This window comes from Panulirus ornatus, chromosome 55 (genome assembly GCF_036320965.1).
Source record: "Panulirus ornatus isolate Po-2019 chromosome 55, ASM3632096v1, whole genome shotgun sequence".
NCBI classification, from domain to species: domain Eukaryota; kingdom Metazoa; phylum Arthropoda; class Malacostraca; order Decapoda; family Palinuridae; genus Panulirus; species Panulirus ornatus.
In genome coordinates this window covers 27,187,227-27,206,795 of record NC_092278.1, presented here as the reverse complement: position 1 = coordinate 27,206,795, position 19,569 = coordinate 27,187,227, and the positions used below count along the sequence as shown (strand labels likewise).

Genomic DNA, 19,569 nt, shown 5'->3' with positions numbered 1-19,569 from the left:
TATGTATATACATGTGTATGGGGGTGGGTTGGGCCATTTCTTTCGTCTGTTTCCTTGCGCTACCTCGCAAACGCGGGAGACAGCGACAAAGCAAAAAAAAAAAAAAAAAGATTAGTTGTACGAGTTTGTCTCAAAAAAGAACATCCTTGGATCACATAGACGATTGCTAGTCTTTGCATGAGGAAATTCAAAATATTTAGCGTACTCTTAACAGATTTTAAGACAGAATTCAATTGTCCACAGCTGAATTGCGGTCACATTTTCGTTCACTGTGCCAGGATGACACTCCTATGGTACGTCGTGCAGCAGCTGGAAAGCTTGGAGAATTTGCCGAGGTTGTGGAAGTAGAATACCTAAAGACAGATCTCATTCCTATGTTTGTTGCACTAGCCCAGGATGAACAGGTGAGTTTGAGTGTTAGGGAGAAAAAATGTTTACAGTGTCATCTGTAATTTATGCAATGATAGTAAATAAGTTCAAGTTAAGGGGTATTTTAAGTTATGTAGAACAGTATAAGTACATTATTGAAGTTTGTGAGAGCCCTTCAAGTTTTTCAGGCATCGTGTGTAGAGTAATTATTCGTATGTAACATATTTCATGTTGTTGTTCATGGGTGATACATGGTATTCATTTCCTGACATTATGTTCAGGCTCTTGAATATATGAACTAAAATCATGTATACCTACCCTAAGGAAGAGCTCTCAATTCTGGCAGGATTCTGTGCGGTTGCTTGCAGTGGAGGCTTGTGTCAGCATGGCAGGACTATTGCAGCAGGAAGATACAGAAATGCTGGTGATGCCAACCTTACGTCAAGCAGCAGAAGACAAATCTTGGAGAGTCCGCTACATGGTTGCAGATCGGTTCATAGATCTTCAAAAAGCTGTGGGTCCTGAAATCACCAAGAATGATCTTGTTCCTGCCTTTCAGAGTTTATTAAAAGATGTGGAAGCTGAGGTGAGATGGCACTTTGTCAGTTTTCCTGAACTTAGGATTTTTTACCCATTTGAGTCATCTCAAAATTTATGAATGAAGAAGGAAGTAGTTTCATTTTTTGTATGATTATTTACATGGTGCAGGGGTCATGCTTATTGCACAAATGTTTTTTCTTCCCTTTCAAAATTTAAGTCATTCTAGACATGAGGAAATTACTTGCAAATTTGTGGGATAAACCTTATTCTAACAGAATAATTGGGGGTCTGCTACATGGTTGTAGATTGGTTCATAGATCTTCAAGAAGCTGCGAGTCCTGAATTCACTAATAATGATCTTTTTCCTATCTTTCAAAGTTTATTGATAGGTGTAGAAGCTTAAGTGAAATTATGCTCTGTCAGTTCTCTTGGAATTAAGAATCTTTACCTATTTGAGCCATCCTGAAATTTGTGAATGTAGGGGAAAGTTTCATTTTTGTAACCATTTTTCACATTGTGCAGTAAAGATGCTCATTGTCTATCTGTCTACATCACTTACGCCTGTTCCCTTCTGGAACTTCCTCTAGAGGGTGGCCAAGGCAGTATAGTCTCCATAATGAGTGAATTCCAGTGGATAAATGTTTTTTCTTAACATTCATAAGTCATTTTATACTAGGAGATGACTTGGAAATAAGTATGGCAAACTCTCACTGTAATAGAATAACTGGAGGAAGAGCAGTCTCGTAGAAGTCAAATTCCGTTAGATCCTAAATTTTTCCAAGGAACATCAGTTAAAAGAGGTATTGTTAGTTGTAATTAAAACTTACCTTATTCCTTCAAGGCTGGAGGTTTTCAGGGAGTAGCAAATGCTACTTTGAAACAGAAAGAAATAGTTCACCCAGGGTCACCTGGAGTCATCTGAAATACATCCTGGTCTGAAATAGGGCTTGCATGAGGTGCATGCTTCTCACCTCACACATTATTCTCCATAATTCAACTTTTTAGCATTACTGAGGTGTTCAGTAGATCTCTTCAGCACATTTAATATATTTATTATTTATTTATTTATTATTTATTTTGCTTTGTCGCTGTCTCCCGCGTTAGCAAGGTAGCGCAAGGAAACAGACGAAAGAATGGCCCAACCCACCCACATACACATGTATATACATACACGTCCACACACACAAAAATATATAGCTATACATCTCAACGTATACACACATATATACACACACAGACATATACATATATACACATGTACATAATGCATACTGTCTGCCTTTATTCATTCCCATCGCCACCCAGCCATACATGGAATAACAACCCCCTCCCCCCTCATGTGTGCCAGGTAGCACTAGGAAAAGACAACAAAGGCCCCATTCGTTCCCACTTAGTCTCTAGCTGTCATGTAATAATGCACCGAAACCACAGCTCCCTTTCCACATCCAGGCCCCACAGAACTGTCCATGGTTTACCCCAGACGCTTCACATGCCCTGGTTCAATCCATTGTCAGCATGTCAACCCCGGTATACCACATCGTTCCAGTTCACTCTATTCCTTGCACGCCTTTCACCCTCCTGCATTTTCAGGCCCCGATCACTCAAAATCTTTTTCACTCCATCTTTCCCCCTCCAATTTGGTCTCCCACTTCTCATTCCCTCCACCTCTGACACATATATCCTCTTTGTCAATCTTTCCTCACTCATTCTCTCCATGTGACCAAACCATTTCAAAACACCCTCTTCTGCTCTCTCAACCACACTCTTTTTATTACCACACATCTCTCTTACCCTCACATTACTTACTCGATCAAACCACCTCACATCACATGTCCTCAAACATCTCATTTCCAGCACAACCACCCTCCTCCGCACAACTCTATCTATAGCCCACGCCTCGCAACCATACAACATTGTTGGAACCACTATTCCTTCAAACATACCCATTTTTGCTCAGAGATAATGTTCTCGACTTCCACACATTTTTCAACGCTCCCAGAATATTCGCCCCCTCCCCACCCTATGATTCACTTCCGCTTCCATGGTTCCATCCGCTGCCAAATCCACTCCCAGATATCTAAAACACTTCACTTCCTCCAGTTTTTCTCCATTCAAACTTACCTCCCAATTGACTTGACCCTCAACCCTACTGTACCTAATAACCTTGCTCTTATTCACATTTACTCTCAACTTTCTTCTTTCACACACCTTACCAAACTCAGTCACCAGCTTGTGCAGTTTCTCACATGAATCAGCCACCAGCGCTGTATCATCAGCGAACAACAACTGACTCACTTCCCAAGCTCTCTCATCCACAACAGACTGCATACTTGCCCCTCTTTCCAAAACTGACACTTTTTATCTGCCATGATTTTGTACAAAAAGACAAACCTGTGTACCAAAAAAAATCACTGCATTTGTTTAAAAACACAGGCACCAAGTTTTTTCATGTGGTGACCATACTGGTGCTTATCACAGATAGGCAGGCAGTAAGCACGCTGTCTTGTTTCACCGAGATTTCTACTCAAATTGTCTTTGAAAGTGTAAATGCATGAATGATGATATAGTGCCAGTAAAACTATGTGTTCGTTTGAAGGGAAAGCATTATATGTTTGTAGAATACAGAAATAATGCACCAAGGTGATGTGCAACAGTCTATCACTTGTGACATACCTCTCTCTCTCTCTCTCTCTCTCTCTCTCTCTCTCTCTCTCTTGCTCTCTCTCTCTCTCTTGCTCTCTCTCTCTCTCTCTCTCTCTCTCTCTCTCTCTCTCTCTCTCTCTCTCTCTCTCTCTCTCTCTGGAACATTGAACATTTGCTTTATTCATACTTATCTACACACTGTCTGTCATGTAAGATGTGAAGTCTGAGCTTATCATCCACAGCTAAACCCCTGCAGACTGTTACTTGGTTTACCATATAATGTTAATTTAAAATCATAAACCCTAGTTGTTAGAATCAGTGAAAAGTTTTTATCGAGGATGTAAGGCATGTGTACGTATAGGAAGAGAGGAAAGTGATTGGTTCTCAGTGAATGTTGGTTTGCGGTAGGGGTTTGTGATGTCTCCATGGTTGTTTAATTTGTTTATGGATGGGGTTGTTAGGGAGGTGAATGCAAGAGTTTTGGAAAGAGGGGCAAGTATGCAGTCTGTTGTGGATGAGAGAGCTTGGGAAGTGAGTCAGTTGTTGTTCACTGATGATACAGCGCTGGTGACTGATTCGTGTGAGATACCACAGAAGCTGGTAACTGGTAAAGTGTATGAAAGAAGAAAGCTGAGAGTAAATGTGAATAAGAGCAAGGTTATTAGGTACAATAGGGTTGAGGGACAAGTCAATTGGGAGGTAAGTTTGAATGGAGAAAAACTGGAGGAAGTGAAGTGTTTTAGATATCTGGGAGTGGATTTGGCAGCGGATGGAACCATGGAAGTGGATGTGAATCATAGGGTGGGGAAGGGGGCGAAAGTTCTGGGAGCGTTGAAAAATGTGTGGAAGTCGAGAGCATTATCTCTGAAAGCAAAAATGGGTATGTTTGAAGGAATAGTGGTTCCGACAATCTTATATGGTTGTGAGGAGTGGGCCAAGATACAGTTGTGCAGAGGAGGGTGGATGTGCTGGAAATGAGATGTTTGAGGACAATATGTGGTGTGAGGTGGTTTGATCAAGTAAGCAATGTAAGGGTAAGAGAGATTTTTTTTTTATTTTTTTATTATACTTTGTCGCTGTCTCCCGCGTTTGCGAGGTAGCGCAAGGAAACAGACGAAAGAAATGGCCCAACCCCCCCCCCCATACACATGCATATACACACGTCCACACACGCAAATATACATACCTACACAGCTTTCCATGGTTTACCCCAGACGCTTCACATGCCTTGATTCAATCCACTGACATCACGTCAACCCCGGTATACCACATCGTTCCAATTCACTCTATTCCTTGCCCTCCTTTCACCCTCCTGCATTTTCAGGCCCCAATCACTCAAAATCTTTTTCACTCCATCTTTCCCCCTCCAATTTGGTCTCCCACTTCTCATTCCCTCCACCTCTGACACATATATCCTCTTTGTCAATCTTTCCTCACTCATTCTCTCCATGTGACCAAACCATTTCAAAACACCCTCTTCTGCTCTCTCAACCACACTCTTTTTATTACCACACATCTCTCATACCCTCACATTACTTACTCGATCAAACCACCTCACATCACATGTCCTCAAACATCTCATTTCCAGCACAACCACCCTCCTCCGCACAACTCTATCTATAGCCCACGCCTCGCAACCATACAACATTGTTGGAACCACTATTCCTTCAAACATACCCATTTTTGCTCAGAGATAATGTTCTCGACTTCCACACATTTTTCAACGCTCCCAGAATATTCGCCCCCTCCCCCACCCTATGATTCACTTCCGCTTCCATGGTTCCATCCGCTGCCAAATCCACTCCCAGATATCTAAAACACTTCACTTCCTCCAGTTTTTCTCCATTCAAACTTACCTCCCAATTGACTTGACCCTCAACCCTACTGTACCTAATAACCTTGCTCTTACTCACATTTACTCTCAACTTTCTTCTTTCACACACCTTACCAAACTCAGTCACCAGCTTGTGCAGTTTCTCACATGAATCAGCCACCAGCGCTGTATCATCAGCGAACAACAACTGACTCACTTCCCAAGCTCTCTCATCCACAACAGACTGCATACTTGCCCCTCTTTCCAAAACTGACACTTTTTATCTGCCATGATTTTGTACAAAAAGACAAACCTGTGTACCAAAAAAAATCACTGCATTTGTTTAAAAATACAGGCACCAAGTTTTTTCATGTGGTGACCATACTGGTGCTTATCACAGATAGGCAGGCAGTAAGCACGCTGCCTTGTTTCACCGAGATTTCTACTCAAATTGTCTTTGAAAGTGTAAATGCATGAATGATGATATAGTGCCAGTAAAACTATGTGTTTGTTTGAAGGGAAAGCATTATATGTTTGTAGAATACAGAAATAATGCACCAAGGTGATGTGCAACAGTCTATCACTTGTGACATACCTCTCTCTCTCTCTCTCTCTCTATCTCTGTCTCTCTCTCTCTCTCTCTCTCTCTCTCTCTCTCTCTCTCTCTCTCTCTCTCTCTGGAACATTGAACATTTGCTTTATTCATACTTATCTACACACTGTCTGTCATGTAAGATGTGAAGTCTGAGCTTATCATCCACAGCTAAACCCCTGCAGACTGTTACTTGGTTTACCATATAATGTTAATTTAAAATCATAAACCCTAGTTGTTAGAATCAGTGAAAAGTTTTTATTGAGGATGTAAGGCATGTGTACGTATAGGAAGAGAGGAAAGTGATTGGTTCTCAGTGAATGTTGGTTTGCGGTAGGGGTTTGTGATGTCTCCATGGTTGTTTAATTTGTTTATGGATGGGGTTGTTAGGGAGGTGAATGCAAGAGTTTTGGAAAGAGGGGCAAGTATGCAGTCTGTTGTGGATGAGAGAGCTTGGGAAGTGAGTCAGTTGTTGTTCACTGATGATACAGCGCTGGTGACTGATTCGTGTGAGATACCACAGAAGCTGGTGACTGGTAAAGTGTGTGAAAGAAGAAAGCTGAGAGTAAATGTGAATAAGAGCAAGGTTATTAGGTACAATAGGGTTGAGGGACAAGGCAATTGGGAGGTAAGTTTGAATGGAGAAAAACTGGAGGAAGTGAAGTGTTTTAGATATCTGGGAGTGGATTTGGCAGCGGATGGAACCATGGAAGTGGAAGTGAATCATAGGGTGGGGAAGGGGGCGAAAGTTCTGGGAGCATTGAAAAATGTGTGGAAGTCGAGAGCATTATCTCTGAAAGCAAAAATGGGTATGTTTGAAGGAATAGTGGTTCCGACAATCTTATATGGTTGTGAGGAGTGGGCCAAGATACAGTTGTGCAGAGGAGGGTGGATGTGCTGGAAATGAGATGTTTGAGGACAATATGTGGTGTGAGGTGGTTTGATCAAGTAAGTAATGTAAGGGTAAGAGAGATTTTTTTTTATTTTTTTATTATACTTTGTCGCTGTCTCCCGCGTTTGCGAGGTAGCGCAAGGAAACAGACGAAAGAAATGGCCCAACCCCCCCCCCCCATACACATGCATATACACACGTCCACACACGCAAATATACATACCTACACAGCTTTCCATGGTTTACCCCAGACGCTTCACATGCCTTGATTCAATCCACTGACAGCACGTCAACCCCGGTATACCACATCGCTCCAATTCACTCTATTCCTTGCCCTCCTTTCACCCTCCTGCATGTTCAGGCCCCGATCACACAAAATCTTTTTCACTCCATCTTTCCACCTCCAATTTGGTCTCCCTCTTCTCCTCGTTCCCTCCACCTCCGACACATATATCCTCTTGGTCATTCTTTCCTCATTCATTCTCTCCATGTGCCCAAACCACTTCAAAACACCCTCTTCTGCTCTCTCAACCACGCTCTTTTTATTTCCACACATCTCTCTTACCCTTACGTTACTCAATCGATCAAACCACCTCACACCACACATTGTCCTCAAACATCTCATTTCCAGCACATCCATCCTCCTGCGCACAACTCTATCCATAGCCCACGCCTCGCAACCATACAACATTGTTGGAACCACTATTCCTTCAAACATACCCATTTTTGCTTTCCGAGATAATGTTCTCGACTTCCACACATTCTTCAAGGCTCCCAGAATTTTCGCCTCCTCCCCCACCCTATGATCCACTTCCGCTTCCATGGTTCCATCCGCTGCCAGATCCACTCCCAGATATCTAAAACACTTCACTTCCTCCAGTTTTTCTCCATTCAAACTCACCTCCCAATTGACTTGACCCTCAACCCTACTGTACCTAATAACCTTGCTCTTATTCACATTTACTCTTAACTTTCTTCTTCCACACACTTTACCAAACTCAGTCACCAGCTTCTGCAGTTTCTCACATGAATCAGCCACCAGCGCTGTATCATCAGCGAACAACAACTGACTCACTTCCCAAGCTCTCTCATCCCCAACAGACTTCATACTTGCCCCTCTTTCCAAAACTCTTGCATTTACCTCCCTAACAACCCCATCCATAAACAAATTAAACAACCATGGAGACCACACACCCCTGCCGCAAACCTACATTCACTGAGAACCAATCACTTTCCTCTCTTCCTACACGTACACATGCCTTACATCCTCGATAAAAACTTTTCATTGCTTCTAACAACTTTCCTCCCACACCATATATTCTTAATACCTTCCACAGAGCATCTCTATCAACTCTATCATATGCCTTCTCCAGATCCATAAATGCTACATACAAATCCATTTGCTTTTCTAAGTATTTCTCACATACATTCTTCAAAGCAAACACCTGATCCACACATCCTCTACCACTTCTGAAACCACACTGCTCTTCCCCAATCTGATGCTCTGTACATGCCTTCACCCTCTCAATCAATACCTTCCCATATAATTTACCAGGAATACTCAACAAACTTATACCTCTGTAATTTGAGCACTCACTCTTATCCCCTTTGCCTTTGTACAATGGCACTATGCACGCATTCCGCCAATCCTCAGGCACCTCACCATGAGTCATACATACATTAAATAACCTTACCAACCAGTCAACAATACAGTCACCCCCTTTTTTAATAAATTCCACTGCAATACCATCCAAACCTGCTGCCTTGCCGGCTTTCATCTTCCGCAAAGCTTTCACTACCTCTTCTCTGTTTACCAAATCATTTTCCCTAACCCTCTCACTTTGCACACCACCTCGACCAAAACGCCCTATATCTGCCACTCTATCATCAAACACATTCAACAAACCTTCAAAATACTCACTCCATCTCCTTCTCACATCACCACTACTTGTTATCACCTCCCCATTTGCGCCCTTCACTGAAGTTCCCATTTGCTCCCTTGTCTTACGCACTTTATTTACCTCCTTCCAGAACATCTTTTTATTCTCCCTAAAATTTAATGATACTCTCTCACCCCAACTCTCATTTGTGTGGTAATAAAAAGAGTGTGGTTGAGAGAGCAGAAGAGGGTGTTTTGAAATGGTTTGGTTACATGGAGAGAATGAGTTAGGAAAGATTGACCAAGAGGATATAAGTCAGAGGTGGAGGGAACGGGAAGTGGGAGACCAAATTGGAGGTGGAAAGATGGAGTGAAAAAGATTTTGAGTGATAGGGGGCCTGAACATGCAGGAGGGTGGAAGGCGTGCAAGGAATAGAGTGAATTGGAACGATGTGGTATACTGGGGTCGACGTGCTGTCAGTGGATTGAACCAGGGCATGTGAAGCGTCTGGGGTAAACCATGGAAAGTTTTGTGGGGCCTGGATGTGGAAAGGGAGCTGTGGTTTCGGTGCATTATACATGACAGCTAGAGACTGAGTGTGAATGAATGTGGCCTTTGTTGTCTTTTCCTAGAGATACCTCGTGCACATGCGGGGATAGGGATTGTTATTTCATGTGTGGCGGGGTGGTGATGGTAATGAATAAAGGAAGACAGTATGAATTATGTACATGTGTATATATGTGTATGTCTGTGAGTATATATATGTATACGTTGAGATGTATAGGTATGTATATTTGCATGTGGAAGTGTATGTATATACAAGTGTATGTGGATGGGTTGGGCCATTCTTTCGTATGTTTCCTTGTGCTACCTCGCTAACGCGGGAGACAGCGACAAAGTAAAATAGATAAAATAAACTATTAAGTTTTTTTAGAATATCATAATGCGACCAGTGTTTCAGGATTTTATTATCTATTTCTATATCATTATAAACTACATTCCCAATTACACAACAATGGATTAGGTACATACAGGATGAATCCCTGCCCATCGTTCAGATAAAACTTGGACTTCCAGCTCATAAAAGTGTTTACTTTTTCACACAGACCAGTATCTCCAAAATTTTCCTGTTCTATCTAATCCCGAGTTATTCCACAAACATCATTTTTAAGAAATATTCCTAGCCTTAATCATTTCTTACCCCATCTGTCCATATCTTTTGTCTGTCTGTCTCATCTCTGATCTTTAACTGAATTATTACATATCTTCTTGAGCAGCCTCTCATTTGAAATGTTTTTCATGGTCTTGCAATCCTTAAAGTGCCTTCCTTAATGATTTCTGCACATTATATGCCCTCTCTCATATTCTTTCATAATTCTGTTCATCCTTGTAATTCCATCTATAATGTGCAATTTATCCATTCTACCCTGGGTAAACTTTGGTTTCACACCTATACATAAGCAGTGCGACAAGTTCTTGAAGTTATTCACTTCCAAAATCCTCAAGGGCAATTTTAGTGTTTCTCGCTTCCATGACATTACTCTCAACCTCTCAACTTTTTAGTTTTCCCACTACAAGTCGTACTGCACTTTATTTGTAAAGTCCCTGTTTTTTTTTTTTTTTTTTTTTTTTTTTTTTTTTTTTCCATGCAAGTTCTAGGATTCTATCAAATTCTGTTTTTCACAGGTGCGGGCGGCAGCAGCAGGAAAGGTAAAAGACTTCTGCCAGAATGTTGATCCAAGTGTCCAGGAGAATGTTATTATGAACAATATTCTTCCATGTGTTAAGGTTTGTTGTTCTTCTTCTTTTAAGATGTAGTTGCATTGGTGTGAAGACCTCATTTTAGCCATAGCATTCTAATGATTTTGACTGAGTATTAGGAAGAATCTATGATACAGTTGATTGATAGCATAGAGTGATTGAATATTTTTTGTTATGGAGAATGTTTGCTCGTCACAGCTCATTGCTTACTTGCTCATGGACTCTTCCTGCATGTGGTTACACCATGAGTGAAGAATCACCTTTGATGAGGTTTTATCATTTGAGTATGGTTTCATCATAAAATTTCCCTCTCCAAAGGAATCCGTCCTACTGATTGTATTGCAGTCTGGAAGCTGCAATAAGTTTGCATGCATAGCATAAGGTATTTTTCCAGACAAGGCATAAAGTTTTGAGTGTCCATGGTTGTCTATGGCATCACCAAAATTTTATCCATGTCATGGTGAGTATTATGTGATCACAGGCTGCTTGCAGCCCAACCTAGCAGACCACCATTTCTAGAGAGAGGGAGGGAGGAGTGTTATCACCAGGTTTGGATGCTATAGTGAGGGTCAAGGTAGCCTTTTGTGTGACATAACTGGTTGACTGCTTTGTGAGTATATATATGTCTTTACCTTAGATTGTACATTCTCTGTATTTTTATACTTATTTAAGCATGTTTTTGAAGTAAAACATGCTTGTTTTCCACCTTGAGGTTTTCGTGGTAGAACTTCATGTGTTCCTCAAAGGTTGCTTCCCTTAACCCTCCATTTCCCCTCAGCCATAAACCTTGTTAACCATGATTTTGCTAACCACAGTTTCTTTTAGGAACATAACCCCAGTAGTTGGCAAGGGATTATATTTATTATTATTTTGCTTTGTCGCTGTCTCCCGTGTTTGCGAGGTAGCACAAGGAAACAGACGAAAGAAATGGCCCAACCCACCCCCATACACATGTATATACACATACGTCCCCACACGCAAATATACATACCTATACATCTCAATGTACACATATATATACACACACAGACACATACATATATATATACCCATGCACACAATTCACACTGTCTGCCTTTATTCATTCCCATCGCCACCTCGCCACACTTGGAATACCATCCCCCTCCCCCCTCATGTGTGTGGGGTAGCGCTAGGAAAAGACAACAAAGGCCTCATTCGTTCACACTCAGTCTCCAGGGGTCATGCAATAATGCCTGAAACCACAGCTCCCCTTCCACATCCAGGCCCCACACAGCTTTCCATGGTTTACCCCAGACGCTTCACATGCCCTGATTCAATCCACTGACAGCACGTCAACCCCGGTATACCACATCGATCCAATTCACTCTGTTCCTTGCCCGCCTTTCACCCTCTTGCATGTTCAGGCCCCGATCACAAAATCTTTTTCGCTCCATCTTTCCACCTCCAATTTGGTCTCCCACTTCTCCTCGTTCCCTCCACCTCTGACACATATATCCTCTTGGTCAATCTTTCCTCACTCATTCTCTCCATGTGCCCAAACCATTTCAAAACACCCTCTTCTGCTCTCTCAACCACGCTCTTTTTATTTCCACACATCTCTCTTACCCTTACATTACTTACTCGATCAAACCACCTCACACCACACATTGTCCTCAAACATCTCATTTCCAGCACATCCACCCTCCTGCGCACAACTCTATCCATAGCCCACGCCTCGCAACCATACAACATTGTTGGAACCACTATTCCTTCAAACATACCCATTTTTTCTTTCCGAGATAATGTTCTCGACTTCCACACATTCTTCAAGGCTCCCAGGATTTTCGCCCCCTCCCCCACCCTATGATTCACTTCCGCTTCCATGGTTCCATCCGCTGCCAAATCCACTCCCAGATATCTAAAACACTTTACTTCCTCTAGTTTTTCTCCATTCAAACTTACCTCCCAGTTGACTTGACCCTCAACCCTACTGTACCTAATAACCTTGCTCTTATTCACATTTACTCTTAACTTTCTTCTTTCACACACTTTACCAAACTCAGTCACCAGCTTCTGCAGTTTCTCACATGAATCAGCCACCAGCGCTGTATCAACAGTGAACAACAACTGACTCACTTCCCAAGCTCTCTCATCCACAACAGACTTCATTCTTGCCCCTCTTTCCAAAACTCTTGCATTCACCTCCCTAACAACCCCATCCATAAACAAATTAAACAACCATGGAGACATCACACACCCCTGCCGCAAACCTACATTCACTGAGAACCAATCACTTTCCTTTCTTCCTACACGTACACATGCCTTACATCCTCGATAAAAACTTTTCACTGCTTCTAACAGTTTGCCACCCACACCATATATTCTTAATACCTTCCACAGAGCATCTCTATCAACTATCATATGCCTTCTCCAGATCCATAAATGCTACATACAAATCCATTTGCTTTTCTAAGTATTTCTCACATACATTCTTCAAAGCAAACACCTGATCCACACATCCTCTACCACTTCTGAAACCACACTGCTCTTCCCCAATCTGTAATAATAAAAATCTTGTGTAGCCAGAAATATGACAGTGCACTCTGGTATTAACCCTCCCTCCCATCATATGGGTATGTAAATCCCTAGTAACATACCTTATTCGCTGGATTGATTAAGATGTTAGCTGAACTTCAAGATGCAGGCCTTGGTGCTCTTTGAGTTGCAGGCCCAGATGCCCTGTGAGATGTAGGCCTGGATACACTTTGAGATGCAGGCTTTGGTGCACTTTACATGCAGGCCCGGGATGCACTTTGACGTACAGGATAGGAAACATTTTGACATGCAGGCCAGGATGCATAGAATTGAAAGAAACTACACCAGATGACAAAGAATTTTCCCTTGATTATTTGTTTTGTGTGAGCATTTTTTTATTTTGTGTTTGCAATTGTGGTTCATTGATTGTGGTGAGATGCCCAAAGATTAGTGGAATGCATGCGTATTGTTATAGTTTGAACACAAGGGGTCAAGAGAGATTATTTGAATTATGGAGGATGGCTTGATGGAATGAAGAGAGTAATAAGAGGGTGTATGAGAGATCTAGTATAGCAAGGAATGCAGAGGAATGAATTATGGAGTGGCAGAGTGCAATATAATATTCTGAGATGCTCTGGGCATGTGGAAAGAATGCAACACAGGGGAAGTGTATCATAGTATGATTAAAGAGGTTGATGTGAGGAGGAAGACAGATTGTGACATTGGGAAATATAGTGGGAGAGAAAAGGAGGAAGAATGCATGGAATGATGTAAGTGAGGCATGTAAGGACAGGGATAAATGGAGACTTTACTGTGGCCAACCCCTTGAAGTAGATACTTTTGCTGAGGCCAATTCCTTGAAGTGGAGACTTTTTCTATGGCCAACCCCATGATGGGAGTTGCTGGGAAGGAATGGGCATCAAATATTTAAATAGATAGGTAGATAAGTTTGCTGAGTGTACCTGGTAAATTTTATGGATGAGTGGTGATTGTGAAAAGGTGGTGGCGTGCACAAAGCACCAGATTGGGAGCAACAGTGTGATTTCAGGAGTTGTAGGGGATCATGTGAGTTGCAGTGGATCATGTGTTTCCTTTGAAGAAAATGCTTGAGAAATACTTGAGAGAAACAGAAGGATTTGAATGTGGCATTTGTGGATCTGGAGAAAGCATGTGATAGGTTTGATAAGAATGTGCTGTGGAATGTATCATGAATATTTGGTGTGGGAGGAAAGCCATTAGAAGAAGAGGAGCTTTTATCAAGATTGTAAGTTATATGTGAGATGGTAGGGAGAAAGTTGAGTGGTTTCAGATGAAAGTAAGTCTGTGGCAGGGGTGCGTCATATCATCATGATTGTTTAATTTGTTTCAGGATGGGGTGATAAGGAAATTTAATGTAAGGGTTTAGGAGAAAGGGGCTGTTATACAGTCTGCAGGGGGTCAGAGGGCCTAGGAAGCATGTCAGTTGTTCAGGAGGGATGACATAGCACTGGTGGAAGATTCAAGTGAGAAACTGCAGAAGTTGGTGTCTGAGTTTTGGAGTGTTTGAGAGGAGAGAGTTGAGAGTAAATTTAAATAAAAGCAAGGTTATTAGGTTTAGCAGTGCACAGAGACAGGAAGTTGGAGGAAGTTGGGATGTTTCAGATTTATGTGAGTGGACATGGCAGCAAGTGGAACCATGAAAGTGGATACTAGTCATAGGATGGGTAGGGGGATGAAGTTTCTAGGAGCATTTAAGGAATATATGGAGAGGAATCAACATATAAAAGGGTAAAAAAGCAACTGTTTGAAGGTATTTTAGTCTTAAAAATGTTGTATGTATGCAAGGCTTGGACTATAGATGAAAGTGTCCATAGGAGGGTGTGTTGAAAATTAGATGTTTAAGGTAGGTATTTGGTATGAGGAGAGTTTATCAAGTAAGTAATCACAAGGTAGGAAAGAGATGTGGTAATAAAAAGAGTATTGTTGGTGGAGCTGAAGAGGATGTGCTGAAATAGTGTGGACTTGAGAGAATGAGTGAGGAGTGGTTAACAAGGAGAACATACATCAGAAGTGAAGGGGATAAGGAAAAAGGGGAGACCAAATTAATGGAAGGATGGAGTGAATAAGATTTTGAATGCAAGGAAAATGAACATGGCGGAGGGTGAAAGGCATGCATGAGAGAGTGAGCAGTATGATATACGGAGAGTGACATGCCATCAATAGACTGAATCTGGGCATATGGTCCCATATGCATGGGACTTGATTGTGGATGAGGGCTATTGTTTTGGTGCATTGCACATGACAGCTAGAGAATGGATGTTAGCTAATGAAACATTTCATCTGTTCTTAGCCCTACCTTACTGGCATTGGAAGTGGTGAACAGGTATTAAAAATTATATATTTTTTCACATTTTCATCATTTCCCATTTTAGTGAGGTAGGGCCAGAAAGGGATGAAGAAATGGCCTAATTAGCTTACATCCTTTCTCTAGTTATCATTTACAGTGCAATGAACATGAGTCTCCATCCAAATTTGGGCCATGTAGTTCTTTCCATCATATCCTCCTACTGCTTCATGTGCCTTAGTTCGACCAATTGATTGTGTGCCACTTACCAGAGAACCCCTTTCTGAAGGGTCCTGGTGTTACTTCAGGAGCCATTTCCAGGAGTTCTTATGGCTTTGAGACCACGCTGCACTCAGTAGCCAAGACAGGGTGGACTCCTATGAATCAAAACACTATTTGTTGAGACTCCTCCTGCTGTATTCAAAGTGGGCATGCACCAATAAACTTTAAATAGGGAGGATTAGTTTCTGACTGTAAATTAAATGCCTTACCTGTGAAGCTAAGAAATTTGTTCACCCTTTTCACTGCTTTTAAGAACTTCTTACCTTGCATTAATCATAGATTATTACAGTTATGTAAATTTCCCCAATGTCAGCTCAGTATTATTCATACTTTAGCTTGCCATTTTATTCTTACTTTCACTTTGTAAGACTGTGCACTTAGTGTTAAAATCTTCAGATTTGCAAGTGTTTTTGTAAAGTTAGAAGATTGAGTATCCTTTTCTGTTTTTAGATTTGATTCAGTTCCTGTTTACATGGGGTGGACCAAGTGCATACATGTAATTTTTGTTGGAATTTAATTTTGCAAAATTGAAATCTTCAGCCCAAACCCTACAGGCTTGCAGAAAGGTAGGAGTGCTACTTTGCTCAAAGTAGGTTTATTATCTTCATTACCCTATGGCCATTTTCACATATAAATTATTTTTTTTATATATTATATCCCTGGGGATGGGGGAGAAAGAATACTTCCCACGCATTCCTCACGTGTCGTAGAAGGCAACTAAAGGGGGGGGGGAGCGGGGGGCTGGAAACCCTCCCCTCCTTGTATTTTAACTTTCTAAAATGGGAAACAGAAGGAGTCACGCGGGAAGTGTTCATCCTCCTCGAAGGCTCGGATTGGAGTGTCTGAATGTGTGTGGATGTAACCAAGATGAGAAAAAAGGAGAGATAGGTAGTATGTTTGAGGAAAGGAACCTGGATTTTTTGGCTCTGAGTGAAACAAAGCTCAAAGGTAAAGGGGAAGAGTGGTTTGAGAATGTCTTGGGAGTAAAGTCAGGGGTTAGTGAGAGGACAAGAGCAAGGGAAGGAGTAGCACTACTCCTGAAACAGGAGTGGTGGGAGTATGTGATAGTGTGTAAACTCTAGATTGATATGGGTAAAACTGAAAGTGGATGGAGAGAGATGGGTGATTATTGGTGCATATGCACCTGGGCATGAGAAGAAAGATCATGAGAGGCAAGTGTTTTGGGAGCAGCTGAATAAGTGTGTTAGTAGTTTTGATGCATGAGACAGGGTTATAGTGATGGGTGATTTGAATGCAAAGGTGAGTAATGTGGCAGTTGAGGGAATAGTTGGTGTACATGGGGTGTTCAGTGTTGTAAATGGAAATGGTGAAGAGCTTGTAGATTTATGTGCTGAAAAAAGGACTGTTGATTGGTAATATCTGGTTTAAAAAGAGAGATATACATAAGTAAGAGAGATGTGTGGAAATAAAAAGAGCGTGGTTGAGAGAGCAGAAGAGGGTGTTTTGAAATGGTTTGGGCACATGGAGAGAATGAGTGAGGAAAGATTGACCAAGAGGATATATGTGTCGGAGGTGGAGGGAACGAGGAGAAGAGGGAGACCAAATTGGAGGTGGAAAGATGGAGTGAAAAAGATTTTGTGTGATCGGGGCCTGAACATGCAGGAGGGTGAAAGGAGGGCAAGGAATAGAGTGAATTGGAGCGATGTGGTATACAGGGGTTGACGTGCTGTCAGTGGATTGAATCAAGGCATGTGAAGCGTCTGGGGTAAACCATGGAAAGCTGTGTAGGTATGTATATTTGCGTGTGTGGACGTATGTACATGTGTATGGGGGGGGTTGGGCCATTTCTTTCGTCTGTTTCCTTGCGCTACCTCGCAAACGCGGGAGACAGCGACAAAGTATAAAAAAAAAAAAAAAAAAAAAAAAAAAAAACATAAGTATACGTATGTAAGTAGGAGAGATGGCCAGAGAGCATTATTGGATTATGTGTTAATTGATAGGCGCACGAAAGAGAGACTTTTGGATGTCAGTGTGCTGAGAGGTGCAACTGGAGGGATGTCTGATCATTATCTTGTGGAGGCGAAGGTGAAGATTTGTAGAGGTTTTCAGAAAAGAAGAGTGAATGTCGGGATGAAAAGAGTGGTGAGAGTAAGTGAGCTTGGGAAGGAGACTTGTGTGAGGAAGTACCAGGAGAGACTGAGTACAGAATGGAAAAAGGTGAGAACAAAGGAGGTAAGGGGAGTGGGGGAGGAATGGGATGTATTTAGGGAAGCAGTGATGGCTTGTGCAAAAGATGCTTGTGGCATGAGAAGCATGGGAGGTGGGCAGATTAGAAAGGGTAGTGAGTGGTGGAATGAAGAAGTAAGAGTATTAGTGAAAGAGAAGAGAAAGGCATTTGGACAATGATAACAAGTAGTGGTGATGTGAAAAGGAGATGGAGTGAATATTTTGGAAGATTTGTTGAATGTGTTTGATGATACAGTGGCAGATACAGGGTGTTTTGGTGTGAAAGTTCTGGGAGCGTTGAAGACTGTGTGGAAGTCGGGAACATTATCTCGTAAAGCAAAAATGGGTATGTTTGAAGGAATAGTGGCTCCAACAATGTTATATGGTTGCGAGGCATGGGTTATAGATAGAGTTGTGTGGAGGAGGGTGGATGTGCTGGAAATGAGATGTTTGAGGACAATATGTGGTGTGAGGTGGTTTGATCGAGTAAGTAATAACAGGGTAAGAGAGATGTGTGGTAATAAAAAGAGTGTGGTTGAGAGAGCAGAAGAGGGTGTTTTGAAATGGTTTGGTCACATGGAGAGAATAAGTGAGGAAAGATTGACCAAGAGGATATATGTGTCAGAGGTAGAGGGAACGAGGAGAAGTGGGAGACCAAATTGGAGGTGAAAGGATGGAGTGAAAAAGATTTTGAGTGATTGGGGCCTGAACATGCAGAAGGGTGAAAGGCATGCAAGGAATAGAGTGAATTGGAACGATGTGGTATACCGGGGCAGATGTGCTGTCAATGGATTGAACCAGGGCATGTAAAGCGTCTGGGGTAAACCATGGAAAGTATTGTTGGGCCTAGATGTGGAAAGGGAGCTTTGGTTTTGGTGCATTATTCATGACAGCTAGAGAATGAGCGTGAACAAATGTGGCCTTTGTTGTCTTTTCCTAGTGCTACCTCGCGCACATGTGGGGGGAGGTGGTTGTCATTTCATGTGTGGTGGGGTGACAACGGGAATGAATAAGGGCAAACAGTATGAATTATATACATGTGTATATATGTATATGTCTGTGTGTATATATATGTTTTTATATGTTTACATTGAGATGTATGGGGATGTGTATATGCGTGTGTGGATGTGTATGTATATACATGTGTATGTGGGTGGGTTGGGCCATTCTTTCGTCTGTTTCCTTGCGCTACCTCGCTAACGTGGGAGACAGCGACAAAGTATAATAAGTATAAATGAAATAACATAAGTATACGTATGTAAGTAGGAGAGTTGCTAGAGAGCGCTATTGGATTATGTGTTAATTGAAAGGTGTGTGAAAGAGAGACTTTTGGATGTTAATGTGGTGAGAGGAGCAACTGCAGGGACGTCTGATCATTATCTTGTTGAGGCAAAGGTGAAGACTTGTAGAGGTTTTCAGAATAAAAGAGAGAAATTGGGATGAAGAGAGTGGTGAGAGTAGCTGAGCTTGGAAAGGAGACTTCTCTGAGGAAGTACCAGGAGAGATTGAGTGCAGAATGGCAAAAGGTGGGAGCAAATGACGTAAGGGGAGTGGGGGTGGATTGGGATGTATTTATGGAAGCAGTGATGGTTTGCACAAAAGATGCTTGTGGCATGAGAAAGGTGGAGGTTAGAAAGGGTAGTGAGTGGTTGGATGAAGAAATAAGATTGTTAGTGAAAGAGAAGAGAGAGGTGTTTGGATAATTTTTACAGGGAAGTATTGCGAGGGACTGGGAGATATATAAAAGAAAGAGGCAGGAGGTGAAGAGAAAGGTGCAAGAGGTGAAAAAGA

The 19,569-nt window shown here is 41.9% G+C and overlaps 1 protein-coding gene across 2 annotated transcripts in view; it reads left to right on the top strand.

Moving 5' to 3' along the window:
• The window catches only part of Pp2A-29B (Protein phosphatase PP2A regulatory subunit A), a 134,478-nt gene that overhangs the window by 30,565 nt on the left and 84,344 nt on the right, over nucleotides 1–19,569 (top strand). For both annotated transcript variants that reach the window (XR_011716705.1, XM_071693299.1), the window contains exons 4-6: nucleotides 244–404; nucleotides 716–955; nucleotides 10,416–10,517. Coding sequence is in view for 1 of the 2 variants with exons in the window: in XM_071693299.1 (XP_071549400.1) it covers nucleotides 244–404; nucleotides 716–955; nucleotides 10,416–10,517 (503 nt within the window). In the remaining variant the exon portion in view is untranslated. The remainder of the gene's footprint in view (nucleotides 1–243; nucleotides 405–715; nucleotides 956–10,415; nucleotides 10,518–19,569) is intronic.